The sequence below is a fragment of the Uloborus diversus genome, chromosome 9 (genome assembly GCF_026930045.1).
Source record: "Uloborus diversus isolate 005 chromosome 9, Udiv.v.3.1, whole genome shotgun sequence".
Classification (NCBI taxonomy): domain Eukaryota; kingdom Metazoa; phylum Arthropoda; class Arachnida; order Araneae; family Uloboridae; genus Uloborus; species Uloborus diversus.
Window position 1 is genome coordinate 15,915,189 of NC_072739.1, and position 17,288 is coordinate 15,932,476.

The following is a 17,288-nucleotide window of genomic DNA, read 5'->3' on the forward strand; positions in this document are numbered from 1 at the left end:
AATCAAAGAAATCACAGGCAGTTTGGCTATTTTCCTAAATTTCTACCTGGCAACCCTGCCTCCACGGAATAGTTCTTTCTTCATTTTAAAGTAACAAACACTGCTACTCAATTTTATACTTCGATCTGAGTTGATATACTCTACTAAGTTGAAAATACTCAGATGTATTTTCAACTGCGAGCAAGTGAAATTGAAAACAATTCAATGCCTTTATAAAAGCGTGCCTGAAAGAAGAAAGGAGATTCAGAAGTGTAATAAGAATATTGGTATGGACTAACTTTAAATGATTAGTATTTTTGTTCTTTGAAATTTGTAGATATAGTATGGAGGATGTTTTAAATCGCGTCATCTATGGACTTCTTAGTTTAGAAGAATTGTTAAGCTGGTTGAAATCCGATCTTTGTGTGTCTGAGGAACTCAACCTTGCCAACAAACTGGAATTTGTGCGATTCTTTTTGAAATATGTGAGAAAAAATACCTCTTGGGTTTTGAGTAACAATGTATCTTCGTCGGCAAAAACGGCTTCAAGGCAAAATCTAAATGCTGTGAAAAGCATGAGTCATAGCATGGGATCGCAGGAAAAGAAATGTGTCCCAAGATTTGAAAAACAGCCCCACAGGAGTGGAGATATAATTATAAAGAATGCATCTGCAACAGTTTCACCCCCAGATATTTACAGTTTAGACTCATTTCCACCTATAGAATGTAAAGTGCAAAGAAATAAAACTAAAAGACGAATTGCACCAACGCCTGCACCTCTGGCCAATAAAGAATCGTGGAAGTTTGGTCATTCAGGATTTGCAACGTTGACTACGGACGTTCCAAATGATGCTTTTAGAAAAACACCGTGCATCGAAAACTCTGAATATAATTTTGATCATGAACGAGAAATGTTAAAACTAAGTAAGAACAGATTTTTTCAGTCTTCCAGCATATCGAGAAACAGTAATGTTGTGTCACCAGTGCACAAAAGTGTGAATGCAGATCAAAACATTGTCCAGTTTATTGTTCCCGATCCAGGGTTAATTAGTCACAGAGAGAATGTATTAGTTATTGTAGAGATCTATAATTTATTGCTGCTTCTTCATTTTGTTCCAAATGTCACAGCAGAACTATTTTTTATCTTTAAGTTGCTGACAGCCAAAGTCACTTCTTTGCACGAACCTTCCGAAAAAAATATGTTTTGCTCAATACATAACTGCATTCATTTTGCTGTTTCTGTGCTAAATAAACAGCATGGTTTGCTGGAAATCTTGGATAATATCACATTACGGACTTTGAGTGAAATTCCGTTTTTATCTAAATTCTCGCCTGAATTGGTGCATTTTCTGAGAGATTGCTTGTTTGAAAAATTAGATAATACTACAAATTTACCCGTTTCACATTGTGTACCCTTTCTGCTAGAAAATGACTGTAAAAACAACTTTCCTGATGAAAAATCTTTTTTTAGCTTTAAAAAGCAAAGAGATTTGTTTTTTGAGTTACTGAAGGAATGGGATCAACAGTCCTCAACTTATACTGATTCAAAATTTCATAATCGGTTCTTATCTAAAGCGAAACTTCTCGTAAATTTAGATTCTTCCAGCACAAATATGTATCATCTTGCAGTTCTATTTCAATCTCAACTTATTTCCAGCTGCTTACGTGTCGAATTGGATGAAACTAATGATACTTTTTTTAATGAAATGCAAAAGAATTTTCCTGGAAAATTAGAAAAACTACAGGAACGTTTTGTAGTGCCTTTTCGACTCGGCACCTTTAACCCTTCTCCAAAGTTTTATGGAGTGCAAAATTTTTTTTGCGAGTTGATTCAGGCTGCTTCATCATCAACTTTTAATCAGCATCTACTTGACGTCTTCCTTGCAAAAATTTTGGACATGAATGATGCTGACATATTTTCAGACGAACTCAGTTCGACGGATACGGTGAAACAAAAGTATATATCTTTACTTCATTCTTTAAGATTGCTTGGGAAATTCCTTGGATACATTGTTTTTTTGCCATACAAAGATGAGAAAATTTCTGATAATGATATAAAGCCTGATGCGTCTGTAAGAAAATGTATATCATTCCCTTTAAATGTACCTAACATTCTGAATGCTTCCATGCAGCAACAAAAACTTATACTGACAGTCCCTTGGGTTGTTGAATATCTAAGTATGATAGAACCTTATGCGAAAGATCATGAAGAAATTCGTGGAACTCTCAAAATTCTTGCACTTATACACAAATCGGAAACTTTGATGCCGCAACCTTATAACTTTTGGTTTTTAAAGCTACTAATTGGTTGGTTGTTTGATATTTTACATTATGAAGAAACATATCAAACTGAGTTATTTACTGTACAGAAAAGTGGTAAAGATAATAGAGTGAATTCTTCGAACAATAAAGATAATAGAGAGAATTTATTAAACAGTGGAGATAATAGAATGAATTCATTGAAGAGTGAAGATAATAGAGTGACTTCTTTGAGTAATGAATACATTAGAGTGGATTCTTTGAAGTTAATTGACAAACAAATTATTCATTCTTGCTGTCCATATTTAGTTGAATTTAGAGTTCTGATCTGTTCCTTCATGAATCGTGTAAAGCATCGACATCCCGCTGTAAAAAAAATAACTCCCGTTTCGACTGCAAAGTTACCGACTGCTACTCTCAGTAGCAAACAAAAAGTGCAAAAACAATTAGTAGAAACATTTTTATTTTTTAATCCAGCCCTAAAAGAAACTGTTGAATTTGTTGCAGAAATTATCACCCTAAAATTTGTTCAGAAAATACAATCAGAAGTGAAAAGCCTAAAACTAGAGTGTTTCAAAAATATTGTTCACAATGAAAAATATATTGCTGTCTCACTTTCTGATGCAAAATTGCGTTCTAAAGTAATTGATGAATTAGTTGATTTTCATTTTTCTCGAGTGTTTTCAAAGCTAAATTTGTATAAATTATTTTCGAAGTGTTGTGAAGAAGATATTAGCAGAACGATTCCTATTCTGCTTCCTGATGGCACTAAACCCCAAGTGCTGGAAATGTGTTCTCAACTTACTTTTCAACGGACCATGAATATGTTGAGTGAATGGTGGGATGCAAAATTAAGATTCAGTGCTATGAAATCTGATATTCACAACAAAGTTTATAATCACACTGAAAAATTTGAAAATGTAATTACATAATGTCATATCTGCATTGATGGTAAGATTTGGTTCAGAATACCAAGTGATTTTCATCTAATAGAACTGTAACATGTTTTTAGTTTTCTGTAAACTCTTGATTATCCCCTTTCAATGATATCAAACATTTCAAGGTCATAGAAATCTAACTAGTTGAAGCCTGACTTTTTCATACATATACTTCATAAATATGAAACAAGTCAGCAGATTAGTTTTGATAAAAAAATAAAACAATAGTTTAAAAAACTAAAAAAATACATGCTTTTGTTGCATTATGAACCAAAAAGTAAAAAATAATCTTTAGAAGTTAAATATGATAAAATAACTTACCAAATAATAACCTTTAATGTAAAAAACCTATAAGGTGCAGTCTATTTACATTTTTGCTAAAGGCAACAAATGGAAGAAATTTAAGACGACTGATATGAAGTCCCCCACCCCCCATGCTTTTTTAGTTAATTGTTTGCTCAATCATTACTATACTTAGTATTCTACTTTTTTGTTCATATTGCTTTTAAAGCGTGTGTTTTTTTTTTTAATTAGTTTTTTAAGCTATTATTTTGTCTTATTTTTAGTTTTACTTGTTTTATGAAAAACTTGATTTTATCATAATTCAAGAATTTTTACATTCAAGAAATTTCTCAAAAAATAACTAAAATGCTATGGCAACATTCAAAACGAGGATCTCTTGAACTCCAAAAAGAACCATTATACTCCTTAAGGTATAACAGTCAAGCTCTAATAATGTTCAATTAATCGGACAAATATCCTGTCGAGTAATTACCTAATAATCTAACTAATCCATACCAATCATCAGTGTAAAAATAATGTTTATATTTATTTCTTTAAAATTCGAGACACATTTCAATAAAAGCATTGTGCAACAATGAATTCCCAATTAAAGACTCACCTATATTTTGGCATGAAATCAGGTTAAAACTTAATAAAATTCCTAATCTAATTGCCTGAATTGATAATGGAATCAATTTTATCTGATCAGTATTCTAATTTTCGCAAACATTTTTCATCCTCATATTAGTGAATTTATGCAAAAATGTTAATTAAAATTTGAATAAACTAATAACTAATTTGATTATAGAATATTGCATTGTCATTGGGTCTGAGGTTGCACGCCAGATTTTAAATGAATCCAATCGCAAAAAATGGGCAAAATTTGAGTTGTGCTATTCTGTTACAAGATACATACATACATACAGGTGGAGCTAATAAAAGCGTGTTACAGTAGACTCCCGATTGTCCGCGAGCGGTTTATCCGCGGGGCGGATTATCCGCGAATCAATCGACAATCACGGATATGTATTTTCGCAGTAAAAAGCTAATACCAGTGGCTCTTTTTTTTTGAAAAATTGTAAATTTACACTCAATTGTTTTTGCTTGATTGATTGATTTGATTTAATTTTATTATTATTATTATTATTATTTTTGTGCATTCTTCATCGTACATACACTTGTTTGTTATTGATGTTAAGTTCAGTTGTGCCAAAATACAAAACAGTTGTACTGTACTCTATATATATATTTTCACTGTTTGCAGAAAGTGTTATGCATCAATACAGTTAAGAATTTGAGATAGGACAATTTTTACCTGATTTGTCCCCCATTTTAGTCTTTTTGCGGTTATCTGCGATTTTTTTTATCCGCGGCACTTGCGCCACCTAATTCCGCGGATAATCGGGAGTTTACTGTAATTAAAAAAAAGAAAAACCCTCCCTTCCCTTACACATTCTGTTTGCAAATTTGCTTATGTTTTTAATCCTTTTGCACGAGCGATTCTTTTGTATCTTATTCAAAAATTTTTTATATACAGTGTTATTTTAGCTTTAGTTTACAGGGTTCCCATTATAAGGGAAAAGGTGGGTGAGAAAATCTTACCCTTAGCTGAAATTTGAGTGGAATTTTTAAAAATTGAGTTTATAAAATATTTATTCCTCAAAAGATTACAATGTTTAAAGATTAAGGGTTACTACACCCTAATTTTGTATTGGGGAAATTTATTTCAGGTTTCCAAACCCAACTGTGACAAAAAATTGTCTTGTTTATTCCAAGGTATTTACACACTTTCAATAAATGAAAATTATTGAAGTTTTATCTTTTGAATGAATGAAAGTTTTGATTCTCTACTTTTTTGCAATAAATTCCTTTTTGGCTATTTATGTTTGAACTTGTAAGATCAAGATTCTTCAGTCAAATCACTTGGAAAAGGCATTATTATTATTCCTTAATTATTATTTTTTACGATATGAAGTTTAAGAGAAATGTTTTTGAAAGAATGAAAGCAAAGAGTAATGCATAGATTAAAAAGCAGAATTGCACAGCTGCAGGGGGGAGTTGTACCTTGGGAAACTTTTCATATTTTAATTTTTGAAGTCATTTATTTGAATCAATATAAAATCTAAAAGTTGCATTAAAATACCCCAATATACATCTATGCAATATGTATGATCCATGAATATTGAGATCGTATTACATGATGCTATGATCTATTATATGTTGAATTATGTTTATCAACCGGAAAATGTATGATAAACGAACGTTGAGATGGTATATGATAAGCCTAGGGATACGTATAGGTTTGAACTTTTTCATTTTAAATTTCAATTTAAAAAGTAGTTATTTTGACACAGGAAAGTGTATTGATTTTTTAAATACTTTCAACGAAAAAAACAACTAAACTCAACTTTAGAATTTAATTAATGATTCGGCATTATTTTGAGTAATGATGACCAAAAATTTAATTCACGCACAGATAAAATACTGTTATTAAATGATACATCGTATTCCGCTCTATATTTCGAAACTAAAAAAAAAAAAAAAAAATACGTATATAGTTTTTATGTTCTCTTTTTAATTTGAATGCATGAAAAAAAAACTAAAGTTTTTATACTAAGACCAAATCTTAAATTTGTATTTAAAAAATTGTTTTTTTTTCTTTTGTCCCCCTCCCCCCTCTTTCGATTTAGATTCAAAACCCTAACAGTTTACGTAGATTTTCCAGCAAAAAAAGAAAATTATCAAATAAAAATTGACACTGGAATTATTTCGTTTGTATGATGCACAAAATTTAAAAAAATAATTAAAGTTTAAAAGAATACTTTTGACATTAAAAAAAATGTTTCGAAAGAATCGTTCAACTTTTTTATGAGTGGGTATTTTAATAAGAATACTGAGATGTCCCCTGAAAGCTACAGATTAAATGCATATTGTAGGTAAATTTTTGAAAACATCGATTTTCATCGATTGTTCTTCGATTTGAAACCTAAACATATACCTAAGTAAAAACTAATGGAAAATAGGTATCGCTTGTGGGAGCATTCGCTTCCGTCCAAATGAGACGCATGCAGAACCTGAAAAGACAATCTCTATACAGAGTTATTGGAAGCGATCGGCAAGCGCTTCGGTAGTTTTTTATCCATTAGCCTATTCAGCAAGGCCGAAGGGTCCCTGTCACTTGATTCCAGTTTCTTACTTCACGAGAAGTAAGCAAGCATAAAAGGTTGCTGCTGAATCATCAACTTCTACCATGATTATCGCTTCCTCGTAATGATTATTTGCAATTATCATTGAAAAGCAAAAGAAAGTTGGCCAAGTTATTTTGTTTATTTGTTTGATTCGCTTGTTAAAACTTTCACACACTTGTGATTTACCACAATGAAAAGCTCACTCCTTCTTCAGAGAATATCATTTTTTAAAATTGAATCACTATGTTTTGATTCATTTTGGAAAGTTAAAGTCAGCAACGGATCCAAAAAGTCATTTATAGGGCTACTGTTTCCGGTTTTTTCATTTTCCAACAGTTAAAAGTTCAGCCAAGTGTCACGTTACTATGTTTCCGCCGTTATAACTTCCAACGAGATTGAATGCCGTATTTCTCTGCCATTTGTGAATCGACGAAGAGATGCGATATATCCGCCTGTATTAGCGTTAATGGTTTAGTTCTCCCGTTACTCAATAGATGGCGCAGCTAATCATATGGATTTTTAATGAGAAAAAGGTGAAAAATAGCGATCAGATTGTATCGGCATAAAAGTGAAAAAGAATATCTAAGCAGTTTAGATGATTTAATTATTTTCCAGAAAATTTCGACAAATGAATGAGTCAAATAAGCTCAAGGCAATGCAGCTCATCATCAACTTGCATTTTTCTGTTGACACCTTCTTTTTTCTGGGGTAAGTCTTTTTTCCCCAGATAACACAGAAATATTATTTGCTTCATGTTGTGGAAAGTTGAGATGAAGCACTGAATCAGTGGCGCACCCACGGGGGGAGCTAAGGGGCTTAAGCCCCACCCAGAAGCATGAAGATGAACCCCATTGACCGAAGAAAGCCTAAAATTTGCTTTTTTTATTTTTTATTTCATTTTTATTTTTATTTATTTATTTATTTATTTATTTTTTTTTTTTGCCTTGAGATTTGGAAATTTACCAGGAGTACGCTCTTAAACCCCAAGCCCCATCCTAATTTCATCAAAGATAACTTTCATTTTTTTTCAATTTCTTTAATTCGAAAATTTTCCGAAAGAGGGCCACTTACCTTCTCCTTCTTCTCTAACTGGCCCAAAAGTTGCCTAAAATACACCTGCACACAGACACAAACCCATGTGCCTACACACACATACACATACCCCCCCCCACACACACATTCATACACACAACTACGCACACACTTATGCCAGCACACAGACACATACACTACCCCCTACACACAAACACCCATACCCCCACACACAAACTCACATGAGTGATTGGGAAAAGCATAATTTGAATTCAAGATGTCAAAATCTATTTTTTTTTTTTTTTTTTTTTTTTGAGCAATCACGATTGCTTATTGTTCTCACTTGACTGTTTTGATGTGCTATCATTTTATCCTCCCACCAGCACCCTCTGCTGCATCACCGTCGACCGGCTCCGCATGATGCTGCTCCTATAGCAAAAGCTGTCTCCAGGTTGCGTCAATATCCTACAATTACACGCATTCATACACGCACGTACACACAAACACACAACATACATGGTCCTACACACACAAACACATACACGCATACATACAGACACCTACACACAACTACCCACACACTCATGCCTGCACACAAACACACATACACATACCCCCCCCACACACACACACAAACACACGCCTACATACACAAACTCACACTCGTGATTGCGAAAAACATAATTTGAATTCAAGATGTCAAAATTCAAATTAACTTTTTTTTAATTGACTTCTCTAATAACACGAAGAAATGTTTTGCAGTTATTATTATTATTTTTTTTTGAGCAATCACGATTGCTTATTGTTCTCACTTGACTGTTTTGGTGTGCTATCATTTTATTTTCCCTCGAGCACCCTCTACAGCATCACCGTCGACCGGCTCCTCACGATGCTGCTCCTATAGCGAAAACCGTCTCCAGGTTGCATCCATGTCCTACACACACGCGCATATATACACAACTACACACACACGCACACATACACACACACACACAAACACATACGCACACATACACGCATGCATACAGACACATACACTTGTCATAACTCAAGAATTTTTACATTCAAGAAATTTCCCAAAAAATGACTAAAAAGCTAGGGCAACATTCAAAACGGGGATCTCTTGAACTCCAAAAAGAACCATTATATTCCTTAAGGTCTAACAGTCAAGCTCTAATAATGTTCAATTAATCGAACAAATATCCTGTCGAGTAATTGCCTAATAATCTAACTAATCTATACCAATCATCAATATAAAAATCATATTTCTTTAAAAATTCGAGACACATTTCAATAAAAGCATTGTGCAACAATGAATTCCCAATTAAAGGCTCACCTACATGAAATCGGTTTAAAACTTAATAAAATTCCTAATCTAATATCCTGGATTAATATTGGAACCAATTTTATCTGATCAGTATTCTAATTTTCGCAAACATTTTTCATCCTCATATTAGTGAATTTATGCAAAAATGTTGATTAAAATTCAAATAAACTAATGACTAATTTGATTATAGAATATTGCATTGTCATTGGGTCTGAGGTTGCACGCCAGATTTTAAATGAATCCAATCGCAAATGTGAGCAAAATTTGAGTTGTGCTATTCTGTTACAAGATACATACGTACAGGTGGAGCTAATAAAAGTGTGTTAATTAAAAAAGGAAAAACCCTCCCTTCCCTTACACATTCTGTTTGCACATTTGCTTATGTTTTGAATCCTTTTGTACGAGCGATTCTTTTGTATCTTATTTAAAAAAAATTTACATACAGTGATTTTAGCTTTAATTTACAGGATTCCCATTATAAGGAAAAAGGTGGGTGAGAAAATCTTACCCTTTGCTGAAATTTGAGTGGAATTTTTAAAAATTGAGTTTTTTTTAAATATTTATTCCTCAAAAGATTACAATGTTTAAAGATTAAGGGTTACTACACCCTAATTTGTATTGGTGAAATTTATTTCAGGTTTCCAAACCCAAATGTGACAGAAAATTGTTTTGTTTATTCCAAGGTATTTACACACTTTCAATAAATGAAAATTATTGAAGTTTTATCTTTTGAATGAATGAAAGTTTTGATTCTCTACTTTTTTGCAATAAATTCCTTTTTGGCTATTTTTGTTTGAACTTGTAAGATCAAGATTCTTCAGTCAAATCACTTGGAAAAGGCATTATTATTATTCCTTAATTGTTATTTTTTACGATATGAAGTTTAAGAGAAATGTTTTGGAAAGAATGAAAGCAAAGGGTAATGCATAGATTAAAAAGCAGAAGTGTACAGCTGCAGGGGGGAGTTGTACCTTGGGAAACTTTTCGTATTTTAATTTTTGACGTCATTTATTTGAATCAATATAAAATCTAAAAGTCGCATTAAAATACCCCAACATACATCTATGCAATACATTTTTTTTTTAATTCAGACAGTTTGAAAATAAAATTGACAGCCATTTAAAATAAAAGTTCCAAGCCGTACAACATCCTACTTGTACCTTGAGACACGTCCTGTTGTACTATGGGAAAGTCTTCATGATTCAGGAAACAGCCCTATACTTGAACCAATTTTGCTCCAGAAAAAAAAAAAAGATTTTTCATGGTAGTGAATCAAATAATGAATTATGAATCTTTATCTGACATTAAATGTGTTTAAAAGACTACATAAATTTAGAACGTTGTTCCATGTTCCGAAATGTATCTTAATTATTAAGAACCATGCATATGTTGTACCTTGGAATGTGTCCTAAAGTACAAAATGTTTGGCTGTCCCAGCTTACAATCACAACATAGTTTAAGATAAACCAAAACAATGGTCAATCTTGATGTGCTAGCATTATTATATCATAAGCAAATTGTTTAAAGTACTTTTCTTTTAAAACAAAATAAAATTCAGTTCATTAAATCTACAACTACAAAGACAGAAAATGAAGAAAATAAATAGTTTTGAGTGGTGAAATTTTCTTTCTGTCTCAAAATCGTCATTTTATTCATTTGATGCTGATTTTTACTATGGCACCATTTAGTGGTGATGATTACTAGTAGAGATGACAAAAACATGACTACTACAAAATACAAATTGATTCTTAGAAATGAGCAGTGTCCAAAGGTACAAACATCCCAAGGTACAAACTCTGCCCTACTACTGTACAAGTTAGGTCCATTTTTGCATTGAACGGTTTTATTAAGTTGGTAACTGAAATTTTTGATTTGCTCACCTTTTCAAAATTTATCGTTTACTTTATTTTTCCGATAATCTTGCTTTTATTGTACTAATCAATCGCTTAGAAATGTTAATAGATCAATGAAAATAACTAAATTAAGTCATAAGTGTGGAAGATAATCAAAGAGGGAAAAATATAACGAAAAAGAGAGGGTTCGATATTATAAAATCGTAGCCTTGAAATTCGTTATTTCAATTTTTTCTGCTTGGTATGGGTGTTTTTCTTTTGTTCTTTCTATTTTATCTTTTACTTGCCATTAGTGATTCAATTTAACATGCGTGACAAATTCTGGAGAAAATCCCGCATGAGATTTTTTTTTTTGCTAAAGATTTCTTTTTAAAGTGATTCTCACGCTCTATTGGTAAACTTGGTTTAAATCTGTGAGTGAGTGAGATTTTTTAAACTGTTGTATACACTATTACTGCTCTTTACCTATTATGTGGATTATCCATGCTTACCATGCCACCTTATTCAATGGATTATCCAGAGTGTTCTGTATTATACATATTTGTGTTTCAAACATGAACAAACATACTGGTGCATATTTGGGATGTATTTTCTTGTATGTATTTTCTTTACCTTTTGAAAAATGTTTGGTTTTGAAATGGAATTTTGCTAAAACTTAAAAGGGGCACCTTAACATTAATTTAAAAGAGTCAGAACACTGCACCCTCCTAAAAAGCGTGGGAGAAACATTACTAAATTAAGATTCAGTATTATTAATTATGATATCCCTTTCTGTCAACCGTGGTTTTTATTTAGTTGGTACACTTTACGTTCAAGAGCCACTCCCTTTCGTTTTATGTTAAAGCACATTGAGATATTTGGAAAAATCGTCAAATGTCTGTTATAGAAAGTAATGGTAATAATTGTGAAATTATAAATAGATGCTTTATTTTGTGCTATTATTTAGTGCTATATCTTTAAACCATAGTATTGTAGCGTTAAAAACCATGATAATGACTTGGCTGATTATTTTCCTTGATTAACCGGTAACTGGCCAATTTGCTTATCAATGCACCCTAATTTTGATAGGATTATTAAATAAATTGGGATACTTAACATTCTTTTGTATACAAATGGGTGCCAAGAACATGTGTGTCAATTTTGGTAAAAATGTGATGATTATTGTAAAGTGAGGAACGTACTGCACACACATATACACAACATTTTATTTTTTGATGAAAATAACAGGATTCTCCACGTTATAGTGTGTCTCTGGTAAGTTAAGGCATGACCTTGACAAGGTTTAGTTCCTTTTATGGAATTCAATGGAAAGGGGCGTGGTTTGGGCACAAATTCGAGTTGAGGTACTTTCTCTTTCCCAGGGGAGTGGGATAAGAAGATACGTCCCCCACCGAAACTCAGAGATTTTCCTTTTTTGATTATTGAAAATAACTAATGCTAACCATATCCTCATCTGAAATTTAACCATATTCCCCTCAGATTCTGTTGCAATTACCATTCTTTATTACCAATTTTAGAAACAGGAATTCAAATCTAAGCATTAAGAGGACACCTTGTATGAGTTTCTAGGCGTAAAAGTGAACAAGGTGCTACTTTTAACATGTATGCAGATATATTAAAAGTAGCACCTTGTGCTACAAATATATATGGAATCTGACAAATACAAAACTTTTAGGAGCCAGGAAAACTTTTTTTGTTACCAGACCAATTATTTATCAATAACTTAGTTATTTGGGCGACCCGGCAGGGGCGGACTGGCCACGTGTGAGATGTGGAAAATTCCACATGGGCCGTCCTTAACTCGGGCCGTTTTCTGTGCATTCAATGTGTACGTACCGTTTTCCTCAATTTTATTTTAAAAAAAAAGTTCTTAGCTAGGCCAGCCGTTCTTGTGTCGAGAACGAAAGCCAGAACTGCTCTTTGGGTCTTTTTGGGTGGGGGAGGGGGAGGGGAGAGGAGGACGGCCGCTCCTTGCCTGTATTACCGTATCTTGTTACGTAGGGAAAACGAAACAATGTCTTTGTTGGGTGGTCTTCGTTCGAAGCGAAGCCTTCAGGGTCCATGGGTATCTCTCGTATCTGTTCGGGATTGATGTTTCCTGGAATTCTGATAAGGAGTTTTATTGGGGGTGGGGATCTTTTTTTGTGGCCATCTGAGACGATCTGAGACTGTCTGGGAAAAGATTACATTGAACCTTTTTCTAATGAAATAATTGAAAGGCGCCATCCTAAGAATAGAATATATAGGAGCAAAACGTCTGCTAAAAAGCTTTTTTTTTCCCCTTTTCATCCTTCGTTTTTTTTTTTTTTATGTTTCCCAGCACTTTGCAAAAGATAGATCCATGACTTTCTCAACCAATTAGATAATTTTGAGATCACCTCAATTTCTTCTCCGAGGAAAAAAACAAGTCATTTGTTATACACCGTGTTGACTGCTCAATGGGATTGCATGTGTTTTAAATCCAACGGTGACAAGAATCTTTTTTAGGTAAGTTTAATATTTTTAATCATCATGTGTTTTTTTATTTTATTTATTTATTTATTTATTATTTTTTTTGTCATCAGAACTTTAAATAATAAGAACTTGAACTATCGGTTATAATTATAACAACTTGACGGTTTTACACAAAAATGGGTCAACCCACCAAGCAGTACTTTTGAGTAAATTGAGTTCTAAGCTGAACTTCATAGAACATAGATGGCATATTAATTCAGAATTTGGCTTAAATCGACTTTGTATCCCCGTAGTGTATCAGTTTATCTGCCAACCTATGTGAATAACTTATTATTTTTTTGAAAATTTTTGTTGGATAACTCATTTTTGTATAACACCGTCCAATTCATCTATTTTCGTTTAGCAAAAATAAAATTCACAAAAGTACAAACAGTATAAATATTTAAAACAGTGATTTCCAACATTTTTTTATCTGTCGCCCCCCTTACCTTTTTCCTTCAAAAAAGCAAATTTTAGAACAACGTAAAATCGATATTAGGTATTTTTTGCATACAGTGAAACCTGTGTAACTTGACCACTCGTGGTGCAGTACTTTGGTGGTCAACTTAGACCGGTGGTCAGCTTATAAAGGACAGTAATGATTTTTTGAAATATTTTTTGTCATTTCTCACACCTTGTATTCATTTTTCGAGGAATTCACCCTTATTACTCTTTCTGTTCAACTAACTTTCATTGTTTAACATTATTGAAAGTGAAACCATAATTAAAAATACTATTCAAATAGTTTTGTTTTTTCCTTGTTTTAAACTATATTAGACACCGTAGTTTTAGAAATTCCATACGTGCCAGCTAATTTTCTCTGGCTTTCTCATTTTTCAATTCATTTGAATATTTCATACTCTTTATTAATTTCAAGTTCAACTAACTTTCTTTTTGAAGCCTTTTTATGTAACACTTATAGCACAAATAGCAACAACCTCGACTCTCTCAGTTCATGAAGGCAAAATTAAATGTCAATGGGACTAATGGCCCTAGAAATAGAAGAAGAAAAAAGAAAAAAAAAACTAGCATTAAGACTTATTAACTTTACAAATAGACACTTCTGGCCACTAGGGAAATGCCCTACCCATTTTGTTGCAGAGGGCCCAAAATGTACAGATCCGGGCCTTAGCACAATTCCAGTATTACCACAACCTATTGCAACTGAAAGAAAACACTTTGTACTTTTCTACTGACACCTATTTTTATTGAACAAAGTACGAAGAACTATCTCAAAAGAACAACAAATGAAAAACAAGTTTGGAGAATAAAGAGCAGCATAAGCTGTATGCTGCTGTTTAGTTAGTAAAATGCTAGTCCATCATCAAAGCATAAAAACATTCTTGGAAAGCTATCAAATAATAATAATAATAATACAATAATAATAAATTAATTCATAATAAAATAATTTACTGAAGAAATTTTTAAAAATAAACCAAGTGGTAAACATACAAAGGGTTTTTTACAATACTCCAAACCAAATTTGGCGTACATTAGTGGTCAAGATAGATAGGTGGTCAAGTTACAGAGGTTTTCCTTCATTATATAAGATAGGACTAATTCCGTTCCTGACAAAAGAGATCAACATAGACAGGTGGTCAACTTACAAGGGTGGTCAACTTTACAGGTTTTACTGTACTTAATTTTAATTTAAAGACTAAATACTGTACCAATTTTATCCACTTATTGTTACACACATTTTTTATGTTTTTTTTTTTTAAAGAGTAATTAATTTTTGAAGCGAGATAATAAACTGAGATTATTAATGTACTTTTCAGAGACAGCAGAACATTTTTCCTTTCTTGTTGGTATAAAATTTAGGATTTGGAAGAATAAAAAACTTCGGCAGTTTAAACTTGAAGGAAAAAAAAAAAAGAAGAGAGAGAGAATGGTTTGTTCCGGTATCCAGAACCTGCCCTGAGTACAATTCGTCTGCTTGTCCAAGATATGAGAATGTGCATGGCCCTCCTGAACTTAATTCATTTCTTTTTTAAACTAATGATTTTTTGTCTAAACTCTGGAATATCAATTTTGCATACGTTTTCACTTTCAATATTTGCTGTTTTGTTTCAATTTTTAAATTCTTATGATTTATGTTTATTATTATTAATAAACACAAATCATTAGAACTTAAAAATTGAAAAAATATAACGATTTATGTTTATTACTTATGTTTATTATTATTATTATTATCATTGAAATTTTTGTTTTGATCGTTCATTGCCCCCTGGAGGAACCAAATCAACCTTTTGGGGGTAATCGCTTCAGGTTGGAAGCCACAAATTAAAATATACTGGATATTTCACTTGATTAGAAATAAAAACAAAATATCCTTTTCATAACGTTCTCTTAGAGACTTAATTTTAAAATGAATATCAACTTAAAATTTTACTTGACAATCAGCAATTATGCTATAGAATTTGTAATTTGTATTGAAAGTTATCCATAAACTTTTATGTGATTTGTTTTGACTTTTAAAGAGAAAATGTCTTACAATTTTAGATACATCTATTTAATTCATGAATATAACACGGATTGTTTTTACATTTAGCTTTAAATTTTATGACGTAGTAACATTCCTGAAGTAAATTTCAGTTTTGCTGTTAAATAAACAAATTAGTTAAAGAAAAAAAAAACAGAGAGAGAAAGTGAGGAAGGGTTTACGCTACAGTAACCAATCATAATTTCCTATATTAGTTGGTGTTTTATTTTGCGTATAAGCAATCTTAATGAATTCTTAAAACAGATTAATAAAGTGTAAGTCTAAAGAAGCTCAGCTGGCTTAGCACTTATAAATGGAATCAATACAAGCAACTACAGTGATTTATCATTACAAATAATGTCTTCCCGATTTTTAAAGCAGAAATACATTAAACAAAATCCAATTTATCCCCCCACCCCCTCATCTATGAGAGGGATGAGGAACCATTTCGCACTGAATAAATTGAAAGCCACATGCAATCTCAAAACTAGGCATTAAAAAAAATAAATAAATAAATAAAAGGTGCGGCTATATGAGAAGAACTTTTTCTCGTCAATACTTTTTCATTCTGTAAAAATTACGGATTGCGATAAAGAAGTTTAAAGTTTAAAAACTAATTTAAAAAACGTCTTTGAAGTTGTATATTTCGTTTTGGCATTTAAAAATAAATTACCTTTTACAATACTATTTATGATAAAAATTGAAACTAATAAGTTTAGGTACATTAGGATGTCTTCTTATGTAAAATGGAAAATAATACACCATTGATTGATATGAAAATTAAAAATGAAAATATTTTAAAAGATTTCGAGTTTACAGCGTTTAATAGATTTAATGCGATTTTTAAAATTTATTATTTGTAATTCGAGCATTAAAGTTGTTTCTAAAGAACAAATCCGAACATTGCACGTCAGCTTTACCCAGCAACCTTTACTTTTGCTCTAAAATTTTCCAGTTGCTGTATTTGTGTTTTAATGTTCATAAAACACTAGTGCATTAAAAAAAAAAAGGACACTCGTGTGGAATATGCGCAGGACAATGTCCATTACCAAAACAAAGAAAGAAAAAAGTATATGGCTTAAAGCTTCAACGGGTCTAAGTTGCCTTACTTTCCATAAAATTCTTAGTTGTTTAAGAATTGTTCTAAAGTATCTAAAAAATTTAAGTATTTGTGTCTGAAATTTTTCATTTTTTTTTACTACCTAAAAGTTTTCATTGTTTTGCAAACGAATTTTTGAAACAAAAACGCTAAATTTGGCTCCTAGTTTGGCTTTACATTTAATTGTCAAGAATATTTTTTTTTATGTTTAATATTAGTTTCTGTGGTGCATTTTAAATTTAAGAATTTAATATTTATGTTTACAATTGCTTGCATACTTGCATATTCGGCACAATATATGCATCACCAAGAGTTCACCGCCTTGTTTTTAAATAATTTCAGTAAAAAAAATTAAT

At 31.9% G+C, this 17,288-nt stretch overlaps 1 protein-coding gene across 1 annotated transcript; it reads left to right on the forward strand.

Moving 5' to 3' along the window:
- Window positions 1-323: 323 nt before the first annotated feature.
- On the forward strand, window positions 324-5,296 carry LOC129229770 (codanin-1-like). Its single transcript, XM_054864142.1, has one exon. The coding sequence runs from the start codon at window positions 324-326 to the stop codon at window positions 3,168-3,170; it is 2,847 nt and encodes a 948-aa protein (XP_054720117.1). The 3' UTR covers window positions 3,171-5,296.
- Window positions 5,297-17,288: the final 11,992 nt, after the last annotated feature.

Excerpts from the sequence above, each read along its gene's own strand:
- LOC129229770 (XM_054864142.1), top strand. The coding sequence starts at position 324 with ATGGAGGATGTTTTAAATCGCGTCATCTATGGACTTCTTAGTTTAGAA.